This window comes from Esox lucius, chromosome 23 (assembly GCF_011004845.1).
Source record: "Esox lucius isolate fEsoLuc1 chromosome 23, fEsoLuc1.pri, whole genome shotgun sequence".
NCBI lineage: Eukaryota > Metazoa > Chordata > Actinopteri > Esociformes > Esocidae > Esox > Esox lucius.
The window spans coordinates 2,653,425-2,666,832 of NC_047591.1; the positions used below are offsets into that span (position 1 = coordinate 2,653,425).

At 45.8% G+C, this 13,408-nt stretch overlaps 1 protein-coding gene across 10 annotated transcripts in view; it reads right to left on the reverse strand.

Moving 5' to 3' along the window:
* sox5 (SRY-box transcription factor 5) overlaps positions 1 to 13,408 on the reverse strand; it is a 243,323-nt gene that overhangs the window by 24,289 nt on the left and 205,626 nt on the right. For 8 of the 10 annotated variants that reach the window (XM_010886837.5, XM_034290025.1, XM_034290027.1 and 5 more), the window contains 3 exons: positions 11,252 to 11,424; positions 10,143 to 10,211; positions 1,955 to 2,081 (listed from right to left, as the gene is read on the reverse strand). In XM_010886837.5, the coding sequence (XP_010885139.1) occupies positions 1,955 to 2,081; positions 10,143 to 10,211; positions 11,252 to 11,424 (369 nt within the window). The remainder of the gene's footprint in view (positions 1 to 1,954; positions 2,082 to 10,142; positions 10,212 to 11,251; positions 11,425 to 13,408) is intronic. The other 2 variants (XM_034290028.1, XM_034290022.1) reach the window with 1 other exon arrangement.

A 13,408-nucleotide genomic window follows, 5' to 3' on the forward strand; every position in this document is an offset into this window, starting at 1 on the left:
TCTAATAAATTAATGGAATGCCAGCTGCTTGGTAAACAATTAACATGCCTGTTTGGACTGTCATTTCAGTTTGTTATTTGAGAAGGACAGATAGGAACAGTGATGGTAATCCATTAGAATGTTCTGGGACTATGACCCGGCATATCTTTACTCCCAGACTGGCTTGGTTCCAAGGCTTTATCAGGCCAATACACAGGACCTCTTTACCAACCATCGCTTGTGCGTCTTTATGTGTGTTTCTTAATGTGTTGCTGTATCATTATGTGTGTGTGTGTTTGTGTTTCCTGATGTGTGTCTTTATGTGTGTGTGTGTCTTAATGTGTGTGCCTTCATGTGGGCGTTAGTGTATGTGTTTGTTTCTTATTGTGTGTTTTTTGTGCCTTTTAACTTGTGTCTGGGTTTGTGTGTGTGTGACTGGCTTTATAACAATCACTCTCCATCCAGTATCCCGTCTCAATAAGCAAAAAAACAGACTTCAGCACTCAGCCTCTCCAAAATAATTTTCCCATACAACTCTGGGACAAAAAAAATAAGCATTTTTAAGGGAGGATTATTTCAGTGGATGTGTATTCTGGGAGACGGTCTGCATTCCAAATGTCGCCTAGATAGTTCACGAACGTGCATATAAGGCTCTTGTCATTAGAAGGGCACTTTGTATGGAATAGGGTGTGATTTGGAACCGAGAGGATCTCTCATCCTGCTCCCTAAACAAACAACGGAGAGGCAGATATTTATGCTCCTCGTGGGGATGGCTGTAACAAAAGAAAGGAATAAAGAAAGCAAACATGTTGCTTTTGGCCAGAGAGATGTCTCTCCCCGGACCACTGATGGGGTCAGTTCTCACTAAAAGAGATGGAGAGGGAAGGATCAAGAGAGATGAGAGAAAGAGAGATGGAGAGGGAAGGATCAAGAGAGATGAGAGAAAGAGAGATGGAGAGGGAAGGATCAAGAGAGATGAGAGAAAGAGAGATGGAGAGAAATGGAGGGAGGAAGGGAGCACAAGAGAGAGACGGAATGAGATAAAGAAAAGGAAGGATGGAGAGAAGTACAAGATTGAACACACACTGTGTGTAGTGTGTGTATGCAATAAGCCGCGTTGATGGTCTATAACACTTTGAAGCCATGTAGCATGTGGTATGGTGGTAAAGCCGGATTTAGGTTATTGCGACGTTCACAGTTCAAATGCATGTCGAACTTTCAAATACAAGCGTTTATAGGGGGTTTTATATGGACAGAAGAACTACCCGTCAATCATGACGCCAACACCATTCCGCTTGGCTCAGGCAGGGAAAAGACCGTTCTAATCCTCCAAGACGCCGGGGGTATTTAAGTGGGCAGTGGGCGAGGATGGCACATAATGGCACTAATTGAAAATGGAAGGAGACTTGTTTAGGAAGCTGTTAGTTTCTGGGGGAGGAGCTGGACCTTGGACCGGGCCCGTCTGCTGTCTGTCCGTCTGCATGGGGAGCCGTGTGCGAGGGGGTGTTGGACGCCGTGTTCAGGCAGGGGCTGGTGTTAATGTGAGGGAACCTGGGGCAGGTCACGCTACCCCCTGGCGGGTTCCTGTGGTATTCTGAACGTCGTTCCTGGCACACACGCGCTGATTTCTCGCAGTAAACAACACATTGCCTCACAGCCGGACCATGGCGGCCAATAACAAGTCCTGCAGGAAGATAGTTTTTTTTCCGTTGCTTACAATCTTTTTTGGGGCGGAAAATTGAAAATGGAGACAAAGGAACATGCCAAGTCGAGGGATGAGCCAAGAAAGAGAATGAGAGTGACGGAAAGGGAGAAAGAAAGAAGGAAAGAGAGAGGGTGAGAGAATGGGCCTATCTGTAGTCATTCCACCCGGAGGCACCTACTTCCAGGAAATATACTTGAAGTGACCATCAAAGAAGTCCCAGTTGCAAACCAGTGAAAAAAGTCTGTTTGTTAAGGGTATAGATTAACTTACTGCAGCCTGGCTTGTAGTTGAATCCAGGCGGCAGCAGGAAGCCTTGCTGGGCTGCGGCTGCAGCCAGAGTCCTCTGGTCTGGGGGAAACACAGGGATCATCAGTGGGGGCAGCTGCCCCTGGACCTGCTGGGAAATGGGCGGGGAAGGAGATGGAAGAGGGGGAGACAGAGATGGGGAGATATCACATTATAGAACATATGGATTTCTATCTGGTTGGGGGGGGGGGGGTACAATACATATGACCGTGCTGTCCAGGTGTAGCTGGTCATTGATCTTGGGTAGCATGGGGGACCCGGGCCGAATGGCAGAAGGTCTGTCTGAGCGGAGGCCAGCTGGGTGGTATTGTCTGGTCCACACACAGGGGGTATCAGGTCCTGTCTGTGACCCTTAACCCGTAGACACAATCGAAGCTCAGTGTGCTGGGGTCAGGTAGGGTCCCCGAAACAAATACGGCCATACACAAGATGAGAAAAAAGACCCTGAAGAATGTGCACAGACGCATATGCACACACAATTCCACTCGCTCTACACTTTTGAACACCTGTCTCTGACACAAAAAAAAGGGTCAGCGTCAGGGAGCAGTCCTGTCCTGTTGATTACTTAGACGAAGGACGAGTCACGAGAACGAAGCGCAGCTAAACCCACCCAACAGCTGGCCAGGCTCCTTCCCTTCCACGTGGAGCCCAGGAGAGAGCACTCAGAGTCGGCATCGCGCCATTCCTCTTCACAAGGTTTCCAGGATTCAGAAAAAAAAGACGAAAAAAACTCTGTGACTTTGGCAAATGGAAGAGTCTGAGTGTTCGGCTCAGAGAGAGAAGTAGGAGACAGATGGTGGAAGCTGAAGACTGTGTGTCGGTGTGTGTGTGTTCAGCTGAAGGCTACTCTGCCAAAAACAACGCAGAAACTCGCTGGAGTGACATGACTGACAGAAAGACATGGCAGTGATATTATAGCTAGTTAGCATGGAACTTCGTTAGATGGATAACGACGGCAGCTGTTTCGTAGGCTACGCCGACAGATGAAAGCCCAGGTGCGTGTGTAGGTAGGCCTCATTGGTAGAGTTCTGTAACCAAAAGTTCCGTGAAATAACCTTTGAGACACAAATAAAGGTACGAAAAAGGCAGACATCAATGAAAATTTGAAAATGTTCAATAATGTGGATATCTACACAGCTTAAAAAAAACTAATTTCGAAGATTAAATTAAATTAAGAAAAAAGCTCTAGAAAGTTATTATAATCTTATCGTATGTCTCCACAGGAAACAAGGCTGAAATGTATAAATGGAAGATTGGTTGAAGTACTTCCTCCTCTCTTCTCACTTCCTCACTCCGTTTCTCTTTCTATGACCTACGATGGCTCTGCAACATTCCCTTGTATGAGTGTGTTTCTTCTGTACTGTCTCTTCCCTGTGTGTGTGAGTGTGTGTGTGAGTGTGTGTTTGAGCATGTGCCTATTCAGATCCAAATGCGCTATACTGTAATCACAGGTTGGATCGGCGCAGCGCGCAGGGAATAGAGCTGGGTTTGGAACCGTTTTGTTTCCCCCACCGCTCAATAATTACACCGCAATTTCGGTTAACCATAAATGGCGTGTGTGGTACGCGCTGAGGCCGGGGATCAGACGGGAGAGGGGAGGCAGCCGAGGGTTGGGACAGCCCCCCTGCCGAGGCGAATCACAGACACTACAGCTCCTCGCTGCCTTTCAAACCTAATTGGACATATGCTGGAGAGGATCTGGCTGCAAATTCACATACTGCCACAGGGATAAGGAAGACTGGAGATGTGTCACTGTCATGGCCTGTACCATCACACACACACACATACACACAAACTCTCAGGTGAGGCAGTCTCTTCTGTACAGATTCTCTCTTTTAAGTTGAAAACAGGTAGCTTGTGTGGGAAACAGAGAGAGGATTCATCTAACATATTCACAGTACCATGTTTCGGGAGTTCATTTGATTCTCTCACATAGAACAAAGAATGTCCAAAAAGCCATATCATTCAGTGAGTCCACAAAACACAGTGAAAACACAATCCAGAGGTCTTGGGGTGACAGGGATAAGAAGATAAGAAAAGACTTCAAAAAACAACAGGGATTTAGCAATGGATTGAGTCAAACAGAGAGAAATACAAACCATCTGTTAATCCTCAAACAGTTTAGTGGGATCTCTAGTGTGAGTGAGGGAGTGTGTGTGAGTGTCTAGCACAGCTGTTTACTGTCATGAACACACCGCAATCCCACAATGCAGTAGCCGCCAGCCAGCTACGACAGTGCCTGTTAAGTTCCCTCTGTGTGACCAACGTTAAGTGTCATTATCACATTCATAGTCTGGGATTATTATTGGATGGGAAGAGGGATTTTATTCACAGACTTAAGCATGCACTAGCGCACACGCAAGCACACACACATGCACAGCTGCGGTGTAGGGATTAACAGGGGTTAACAGCTCTCAGTTTGATCTCCTGCTATTGAACTCCACCTCATGGACCACGCACCAATGGCTGATGGAACAAGAAGAAGAAAGCATGTGTGTCGTCTCGCAAAGCCATACCACCAAATGTGGTCACGCCTCCCTGGAGCACAGCCTGCTCTACAAGGTTAGTAAAAATGTGCTTCTAAAGGAATGTTGATACAGTGGGGAGAACAAGTATGTGATACACTGCCGATTTTGCAGGTTTTCCAACTTACAAAGCATGTAGAAGTCTGTAATTTTTGGAGTGATGGAATCACATTGTATGATTTTTAAGTAATTCATTTGCATTTTATTGCATGACATAAGTATTTGATACATCAAAATGTAATACATTTGATATTTGGTACAGAAACCTTTGTTTGCAATTACAGAGATCATACATTTCATAACGTAGTTCGTGACCAGGTTTGCACAAACTGCAGCAGGGTTTTGGCCCACTCCTCCATACAGACCTTCTCTAGATCCTTCAGGTTTCGGGGCTGTCGCTGGGCAATACGGACTTTCATCTCCCTCCAAAGATTTTCTATTGGGTTCAGGTCTGGAGACTGGCTAGGCCACTTCAGGACCTTTAGATGATTCTTACGGAGCCACTCCTTAGTTGCCCTGGCTGTGTGTTTCGGGTTGTTGTCATGCTGGAAGACCCAGCCACAACCCATCTTCAATGCTTTTACTGAGGGAAGGAGGTTGTTGGCCAAGATCTCGCGATACATGGCCCCATCCATCCTCCCTTCAATACGGTGCAGTCGTCCTGTCCCCTTTGCATCCCCAAAGAATGATGTTTCCACCTCCATGCTTCACGGTTGGGATGGTGTTCTTGGGGTTGTACTCATCCTTCTTCTTCCTCCAAACACAGCGAGTGGAGTTTAGACCAAAAAGCTCTATTTTTGTCTCATCAGACCACATGACCTTCTCCCATTCCTCCTCTGGATCATCCAGATGGTCATTGGCAAACTTGAGATGGGCATGGACATGCGCTGGCTTGAGCAGGGGGACCTTGCGTGTGCTGCAGGATTTTAATCTATGACGGCGTAGTGTGTTACTAATGGTTTTCTTTGAGACTGTGGTCCCAGCTCTCTCCCAGCTCCCAGGTCCTGCCTTGTAGTTCTGGGCTGATCCCTCACCTTCCTCATGATCATCGATGCCCCAGAGGTGAGATCTTGCATGGAGCCCCAGACCGAGGGAGATTGACCGTCATCTTGAACTTCTTCCATTTTCTAATAATTGCACCAACAGTTGTTGCCTTCTCACCAAGCTGCTTGCCTATTGTCCTGTAGCCCATCCCAGCCTTATGCAGGTTTACTATTTTATCCCTGATGTCCTTATACAGCTCTCTGGTCTTGGCCATTGTGGACAGGTTGGAGTCTGTTTGATTGAGTGTGTGGACAGGTGTCTGTTATACAGGTAAAAAGTTCAAACAGGTGCAGTTAATACAGGTAATGAGTGGAGAACAGGAGGGCTTCTAAAAGACAAATTAACAGGTCTGTGTGTAGCTGGAATTCTTACTGGTTGGTAGGTGATCAAATACTTATGTAAAGCAATAAAATGCAAATTATTTAAAAATCATACAATGTGATTTTCTGGATTTGTTGTTTTAGATTCCGTCTCTCACAGTTGAAGTGTACCTATGATAAAAATTACAGACCTCTACATGCTTTGTAAGTAGGAAAACCTGCAAAATCGGCAGTGTATCAAATACTTGTTCTCCCCACTGTATCCCTATAACAAGGTGTGTGTGTATATCAAGCCTGATTGCCTGAATGGCCAAACAATTGGTCACCAACACAATATTGAGAAGAGAAGTACAAATCAATAGTGGGACAACATATTTTGCTATTTAGGCTGCGTTGGTGTGAGTCATTCTTTAATTGGATTTATAAAATTGTTCAAGGTTAACTTAAAAAGCTAACTCAATTTGCTTCATGACAAGCTTGATTTTAAACGTCTTATCTGCTCAAAGCATGAAATTATATTCTCCTGAGATAGAGAAGGACAGTAAAACAGGGAAAGAAGGAGAGAACTGATATTCTCTGTGCTATACAATGCTTCAGATCTGGCATCTGAGAAGACAAGTGAAAGAGGCCAGTTCAAAAACACATTACAGAAGCAACATAAAGGCGAACCCACATCTAACATTGCAGAGACTATGGAAAGATAAAGTTCTGCTCCTCTGTCTGATCCAACGTAAAGATAACATGAGTCTAACGTACAGAAACACATGAAAACAACATGGAGTTTCTTAAAAACGGTCTGGCTTCCTTTCCGTTTTCATCCAAAACCTGAAACAAAATGGAAACACTCCATCCCCAAACCTCTTCTTCTAATCAGTCTTGCAAAGAAAGTCAAGAACGAAAACTCTCTTTTAGAAAAAACATGAGAAGTGTAAGAGAGAAACTTTTCTTCACAACTTTATTTCGCGCAGCTGACTCAAAAAAAGGCAAGAAGAAAAAATAAATAATGTAAAGAACTCAAACGGTGAAGCGACGAGATAAGAAGAGAGAGGGGAAAAGTGAGAGAGTAGAGAGTTGGCAGAGACGCTTGCTCGGCGGCGTTCGCCAGGCGGCACAGCTTGAACTTAAAGCTTTCTGAACATCATGAAAATGTGGCGCTAATTAACATATGTAGTGTGAACAGGTTTGCTGGCACGGAGACGAGAAAAACTCCAAGGTAAAGTTATTATTAGGGCGTAATTAGCCGTATGAAGTAAACGGGGGGAACAATAGCTGCCAGCCTTGACAATATGGCTAACATCTGACTGCATGGAAATATACCACGGTAAAATCTGGGTCCCACAGCTAAAATCTGTTGAGAACCATATGCTTGAGCAATTAATGCTGAGCCTGGATGACCTAGCACTGAAGAGGGGACGAACAGATACAACTGATAATTAATTTCTGCTGGATGCTAGATGGAGGAATATAGCATAGGAAGGAGAATTTTAGCCAGGGATTTGAATATTAGTGTCGGCGAGTGGGAGAGCGAGTCCATTAACTTTCACAGGACAAGGGCTATTAAAGGCTCACCTGCTGTGACAAGGCTGCCGCTGTTTGTGTTACAATGGGTTGCTTTGCACACATTAAGCGTGCACTCGGACACAGGCGGCCCCGGACGCACCAACACACACACACAATGTTGTTGCTTCAGTGGTCTCAGAGGTTTGTTATCAGAGTGCACCTTTAGCTGTTCTGAGACAGCGCGTGTTTGTGGGTGTGAGTCAGTGAGTTTGTGTGTTCGGCAAGTGTGTGTCAGAGTGCTAGGTTCGAAGCAGCCCGAAAGACACCGTTAATGATTCCCTCCGAAAAACAGGAACAGAAGAAAAGAAACAAATGAGTGCTCTCAGGTTAATCAATTATTAACACAATCATTAGGAGGAGCTCGTCTACCTTTTAAACCTGAAGGTCACCTTCAACTGGCTTTAAAATGGCAGAATGAAGAGTCAGCAATACACCAGTCATCTTTTAATAACTGGGTTAGAGGTGTGTTTGTTTGTATGTGCTTTCTCTGCTTATCTCCCCTCCCTTTTCTCATCCCTGCGCCCTCTGTCCTCCCAAAACTCTGTTTTCATTCTTTCCCTGCTTGATTTTGGTTCCTGTGCCTTGTGTTGGAGGTCTCTGTGACATGTACCAAACAAGTCACTGTGACACGGGCCATACCCGTGCACCAAAACATCCACCGAATGTTACACAACTGCGTTCCTATTACCAATAAAAGACACAGTGAGCAGAGGAAACACAAATTACACTCGTTTCGGAGTAATGAGACAAATTAAACAATTACACAGCCAATTGGGTTAGCCGCTCCGATGCACAGAACACAGAGGTGCGCGAAGGAACTGCGTTTTCCTTTCTGTGTGTGGACCGTCTGGCTGGTTTGTTTCACTTAGGTCTTTTTCCACCGGCAGAAGGGGAAAATTGATTTATCATCCCGAGGACGTAAAGAATGAGATGATCATGGATTGGCTGACGTGTGTGTGTGGTGTGTGTGTTTGTTTTCAGACCAAGAAAGGGGAACGTTTTTTGAGTGAACGTTCAGGGATGAAGGTTGACTTTAATCAGGTCTTTTGCAAGCAGCTCGTTAGTCACTGTCGCCTGAATGTCTGGCTGATTTTAAAGTCCTGAGCTTCAGGCGGCTTAACAATGTACAGTCCTTTACTGTCCTCGGCTGCCATGTTAGTTAGCCCCTGGGGTAACTATTGTGACTAACGCTGTTGGGCTCAAAAGTGGACCCTCTGTGGATAGCTTGTTCCCTACGGGAAAAATCTGAACTGATCCCTGGCTTGTTCGTGGTGACTGGGTTATGGGACTGTGGGGAAGACACTGTGGACTGACGTGTGGACTCGTTAGTAACAGTCGCCACAGCGTCTCCGGTGCTCCTAAACGAGTAGGTTGCGTTTTGCATTATACTGTATTAGCCATGGAGGTTAGCCGCACTAGCAGATGATGCTAATTGACACTGGCCTCGATGGAGGACAATCTGTCGCTCATTAGCCTAGCCTTACAGTTAGCTTTGAAAATTATGAATCTGAAGCTGAGTTTAGGCCATTAAATTAAGTGAGCTATTTGGTCTGCTGTGCAAATGGCTTCTCTTATTTCCTATTTCACCGCATAGTTTTTCAAACTCACACACAGTAGGCTATCCAACTTGCAAGACCCTTCTCTGGCAGCTAGCATTGGGAGTGTGTCCACGATCCCTTAATGAATGATTAAGCTGGAGTATTTCTGGAACAAGGTCTTTGATCAAATGTGTGTGTGTGCTGGGTGTGTGTGTGTGTGTGTTTGTTTGATGAATTCTGTATGTGCGTATTTTTGTATACTGCGAGTTTGATGTCAAACTGTGTGGGACAGTGTGTATCTTTGTGTGTGTGTGTGTGTGTCTCTCTCTCTCTCTAAGCGATAAGCCCCTGTGATTGAGTTTCCCTAACGAGGCTGCGTTCAGCTGTCCTCAGCTGTGAGAAACTATTGTTCGGTAGGCTCAATGGAGGAACGTTTGTTTGGGAAAAGGTTGCAAAGTCATGGGAAAATAGAGCTTTGTCTCTGAGGGTCGTCAGGGAGTGAATTGAGAGCGGACGTGTTTATGGCTCGACACACACAGCTGCTCCACACACACACACACAGAAACGCACGGGCCGAACACAATACACACAGGCACAGGCTTACAGAGAGGACCTCTTATCGCACAAGCTGCAAATGGCGGGAATCCAGGCCGGGGGGCTGTGTGTGAATAGTCTCTGTTTGGATTCAGCTTCCCGGGTGCATACGATGTCAAGGCAGTCGGACTTTATTAACCAAATCAGTGTCATCTGCCCAAGTTAACAAAGCCGTTTTACCTCAGAGAGGCACCTGGTGGAACAAAGCTACACTGTCTCCCTGTGCTTGTCTGTCTATCTACCCATCTATCTGTGGCCACCTATCAATCTGTCTGAGCTGGTCTGCCTGCCTGATTACATGTGTGTGTCACCTGTGAGACTCAAACTTTAAACTGTGAGCCGTTGCGTCTACAAGTCATTGTCGAGGTGTTGAGTGATGGCGGTGGATTGTTGATTGTCGGTTGGGAATGTGTGTGAGTGTGGTGTGTTTTCATCTGGGAGGTATAGAGGGGCAGACACTGATGGTCAGATACTGATTACTGATTTTTGAAAGAATTGCAGTATCACATAAGGAGGCCATTGTTATGGTCCAAACACATACACATGCAAACACACACACATCCAGTCTCACCTGGATTTGCTGCTGCAGGAGGTTGATTTTGTGTTGTTGTTGCAGAAGCTGCTGCTGTTGCCGAGCAATCTGTGATGGAACACAAAGAGAGTCATGAAAGCTACTTGCATCCGCATAAATCAACACGCCTGAACCAACACACTTTGGAATGGGCTTCGGTCACGTTCCGAAACAGGCTGCCAAGCTTGACATTCAAATGACAACTGTGGCCAGCCATTACAGCTCGGCCAATGTGGCCCTATTAAGTATAGTGCACGGACGTGACGAAGACATCATCCAAACAAGATCCTTTATTTATTAAAAAAAGAAAAAAAGAAATATTCTCATTTATGTCTTCGTGAGAGTGATTAGTGTCACCAGTGTAGCTCAGATACAGGTTTTACACCTTAGCGGCTCAGAGATTTGATCCAGCAACCTCCTGGTTACTGGTTGTTCGCTCTTACCAACAGACTACCCTTCTGCCCAGGTTGGTATAGGAACTATATGCCAATACCATACATATGGTTCACTTCAAAAGGCCAGATATGCATTAATCATATTGAGAGTTGCTGCTGGGTATTTGTCAATGTGCAAATAACCCTTTGTAAAGCTCTGAGCGGCCCAGCAAAAAAATAAATGAACCACAACAAAAAAAGACACCTCTATGCAAATACCTTACCAAGCAAACTCCTGCCTGCTTGCTGGAAGGGTGTGTATGCGTGTATGTGTGTATGTGTGTATGTGTGTATGTGTGTATGTGTGTATGTGTTTATGTGTTTATGTGTGTCATACCTCCACCAGCTTGACTCAAACATTCCCATATTTAATTAGTGTGCCCCTGTGTTAAAGATGCCTGCGGTAGATGTCTCTACATGTTTCAGAGGGATGTTTGTGTGTGTCAGGGTGTGTGTGAGAAAAACTATTATCAAAGGACCGTTGCATTTGCGTTCACTTCAAGTATGTGTGTCACACTGAAGCCTTAAGCACCTAAGCATGTGTGTGCATTTTGGGTGTGTTTGAATGTAGTCCAAGGGTGTGTGTGTGTATGATCTCTTTGTATCATACAGAAGCATGGACTGCCCCCCCTCACCCCCACCACCTCAGCACCTCTCTCCCTGTCTCTCTCTCACCTGGTCCTGTTGCTGTTTGGCCAACTCCATCTGCTGGCGTTGTTTCTCAATCTGCGATGCGGCCAGCTTCTTCTGCTCCTCGTGGGCCGCCAAGAGCTGCTCCCTCAGACTACTGAGCTGGGTGATCATGCCCATCAGCTGGCGCTCCTTCTCTGCCAGGCTGTCTGGGGTACCTGGTGAGGGGGAGGGGGCAGAGGGAAGAGGTCAAAGACAGCTTGAATATATATATTTTTTTTAAATGAAGAGAAGCGAGAGGTCTGCTGAGATGTCGAGCCAAAAGGTCTATGTCTTCTGGGGTGGAGTGGAGGAGGGAGGGAGGGGTGGGGCGGTGGGCAGGATGCTCCCAAAGCCAGATGTGTTTGAAGCAGGGTGATGATGTCCGACCACCAAATCAACACTTTGCCCTAATCTGCTACAGTGTGAATTTGTATGCAAGACAGGACAACATTTTCCTAATATCTATTCGTGAATGTTTGATATTGTAAGGCCTAAGGGTCAACGTCCGCGATAGGCGGAATATGTGCTTGTGTGTGTGTGTGTGTGTTAGACAGCCCGAGGCCTCTGTTTACCCCCTGTCAACGTGCCTCCTGCTCACAGTTAGCACGGCTTGACCTTTGACCCTGTAGATCCTGACATATGAGCTCCATTAACACGCACACACACACACACACACACACACACACACACACACAAACATATAAAAAGACACAAGGGAGGAAACTTAAATCATTCAACAGGATGTAGTTGCACAGGGGCACGCCAAGGCACTTAGAATCAGTCTGTGTGTGTGTGTTCTCATACCTTGGTTATAATATTTGCCTTCAAGTTCATATGTGACATAATGTATATGAATGAATACTTGTGTGTGTGTGTCTTTGTTCTTTGGAATCTATTTAATGCATACATACGCATGTGTGTGTGTGTGTGTTTGTGTGTCCCTGTAGCAGTACAATCGCCCATTGTTCCTCAGCTGCTACCTTCAGCAGGGCCGCATTCCTTCACCAGTCAAACCAGATGAGAGAGAGACGGAGGGAGAAAAGGAGAGAAAGAGAGAGGGGGTGATGGAGTCCCTGCCTCTGACACGACCCCATGACCTTACAGGAAGGTGAGAGTGAGCTCCATTTGTCCCCCCCCAATGTCCAACCCCTCCACCCCATCCTTACCTCCCTCTCTCCCTCCTTCACCCCTCCCTTCATCCACCCGTCCCTCCGCCAACAATGGACAATAAAGGCAACTGTCACAGCCGCCCGTTAGAAAAATAAACCCTGTGCTGTTTTGAACAGCTCACAGACCAACCTTTTACTATGGCTAACTGAGACAAGAAAGGAGCTTGTGTTAAAAATGCTAGGCCGTCCAGAAAAAAAGGGAGGGTAAGAGAAAAAAGGGGAGAGGTAGAGAGGTGCTGGGGTGAAAGAGGGGATCAAAAGAAGTCTTTCTTCAGGGCTAACGTTAACCCCTCACACGAGCACATTGACACACTAACTGGAAGGAATGCCGATTGTCTGACTGGGTAGGTCTGGGTTCACTGATGGACTGATAAAAAGGGCTTTGAAATGGAGACCAGGATAGGTGAAAAATAGCCCTAAAATAATGCAAATTCTATAGATGTGTTTGGTTAGTTAAAAGTGAGTTAGATAAAAATCTGTCTCCCTCTATCCCTCACCTGGGAAATTTGAAATTACAATTAGAGTTTTGTCAGGTTGACAGGATGTTCCAGAGTGCCTTGAAAACAGACACCAACGACAACAGGTGTCTGCTGTCCTGGGACCCACCCTCATTTAGAGCATGGACACTTGTTTCTTACTAATGCCCTCACCTGTGCTCCTCATCACTGTCCCTATTTAACGTTTGGTTTGGCTTTCCCCACAGTTGAGGTAACCTGAACTATTCCACGCCTTCGACCTAACCACCCGTTTACGTTAAAAAACAATGTTTTGTTCCCACTGAACGTCGCACCCGGAAGTCAGATTGTGAGACCGTGTTGACCTCTCCCCCTCTAACACCTTCAATGAATACATCTAGCTTCATCAATCACAGTGTTGCTTGTTTCCTCAGCTGCTGCTGGATCAATAAGGTGTTTCCTCTTGTTGCAAACATCCTTAGGCAGATCTCAGCATGAGTTGCAAATGGCACCCTATTACCGACATAGTGCAATAC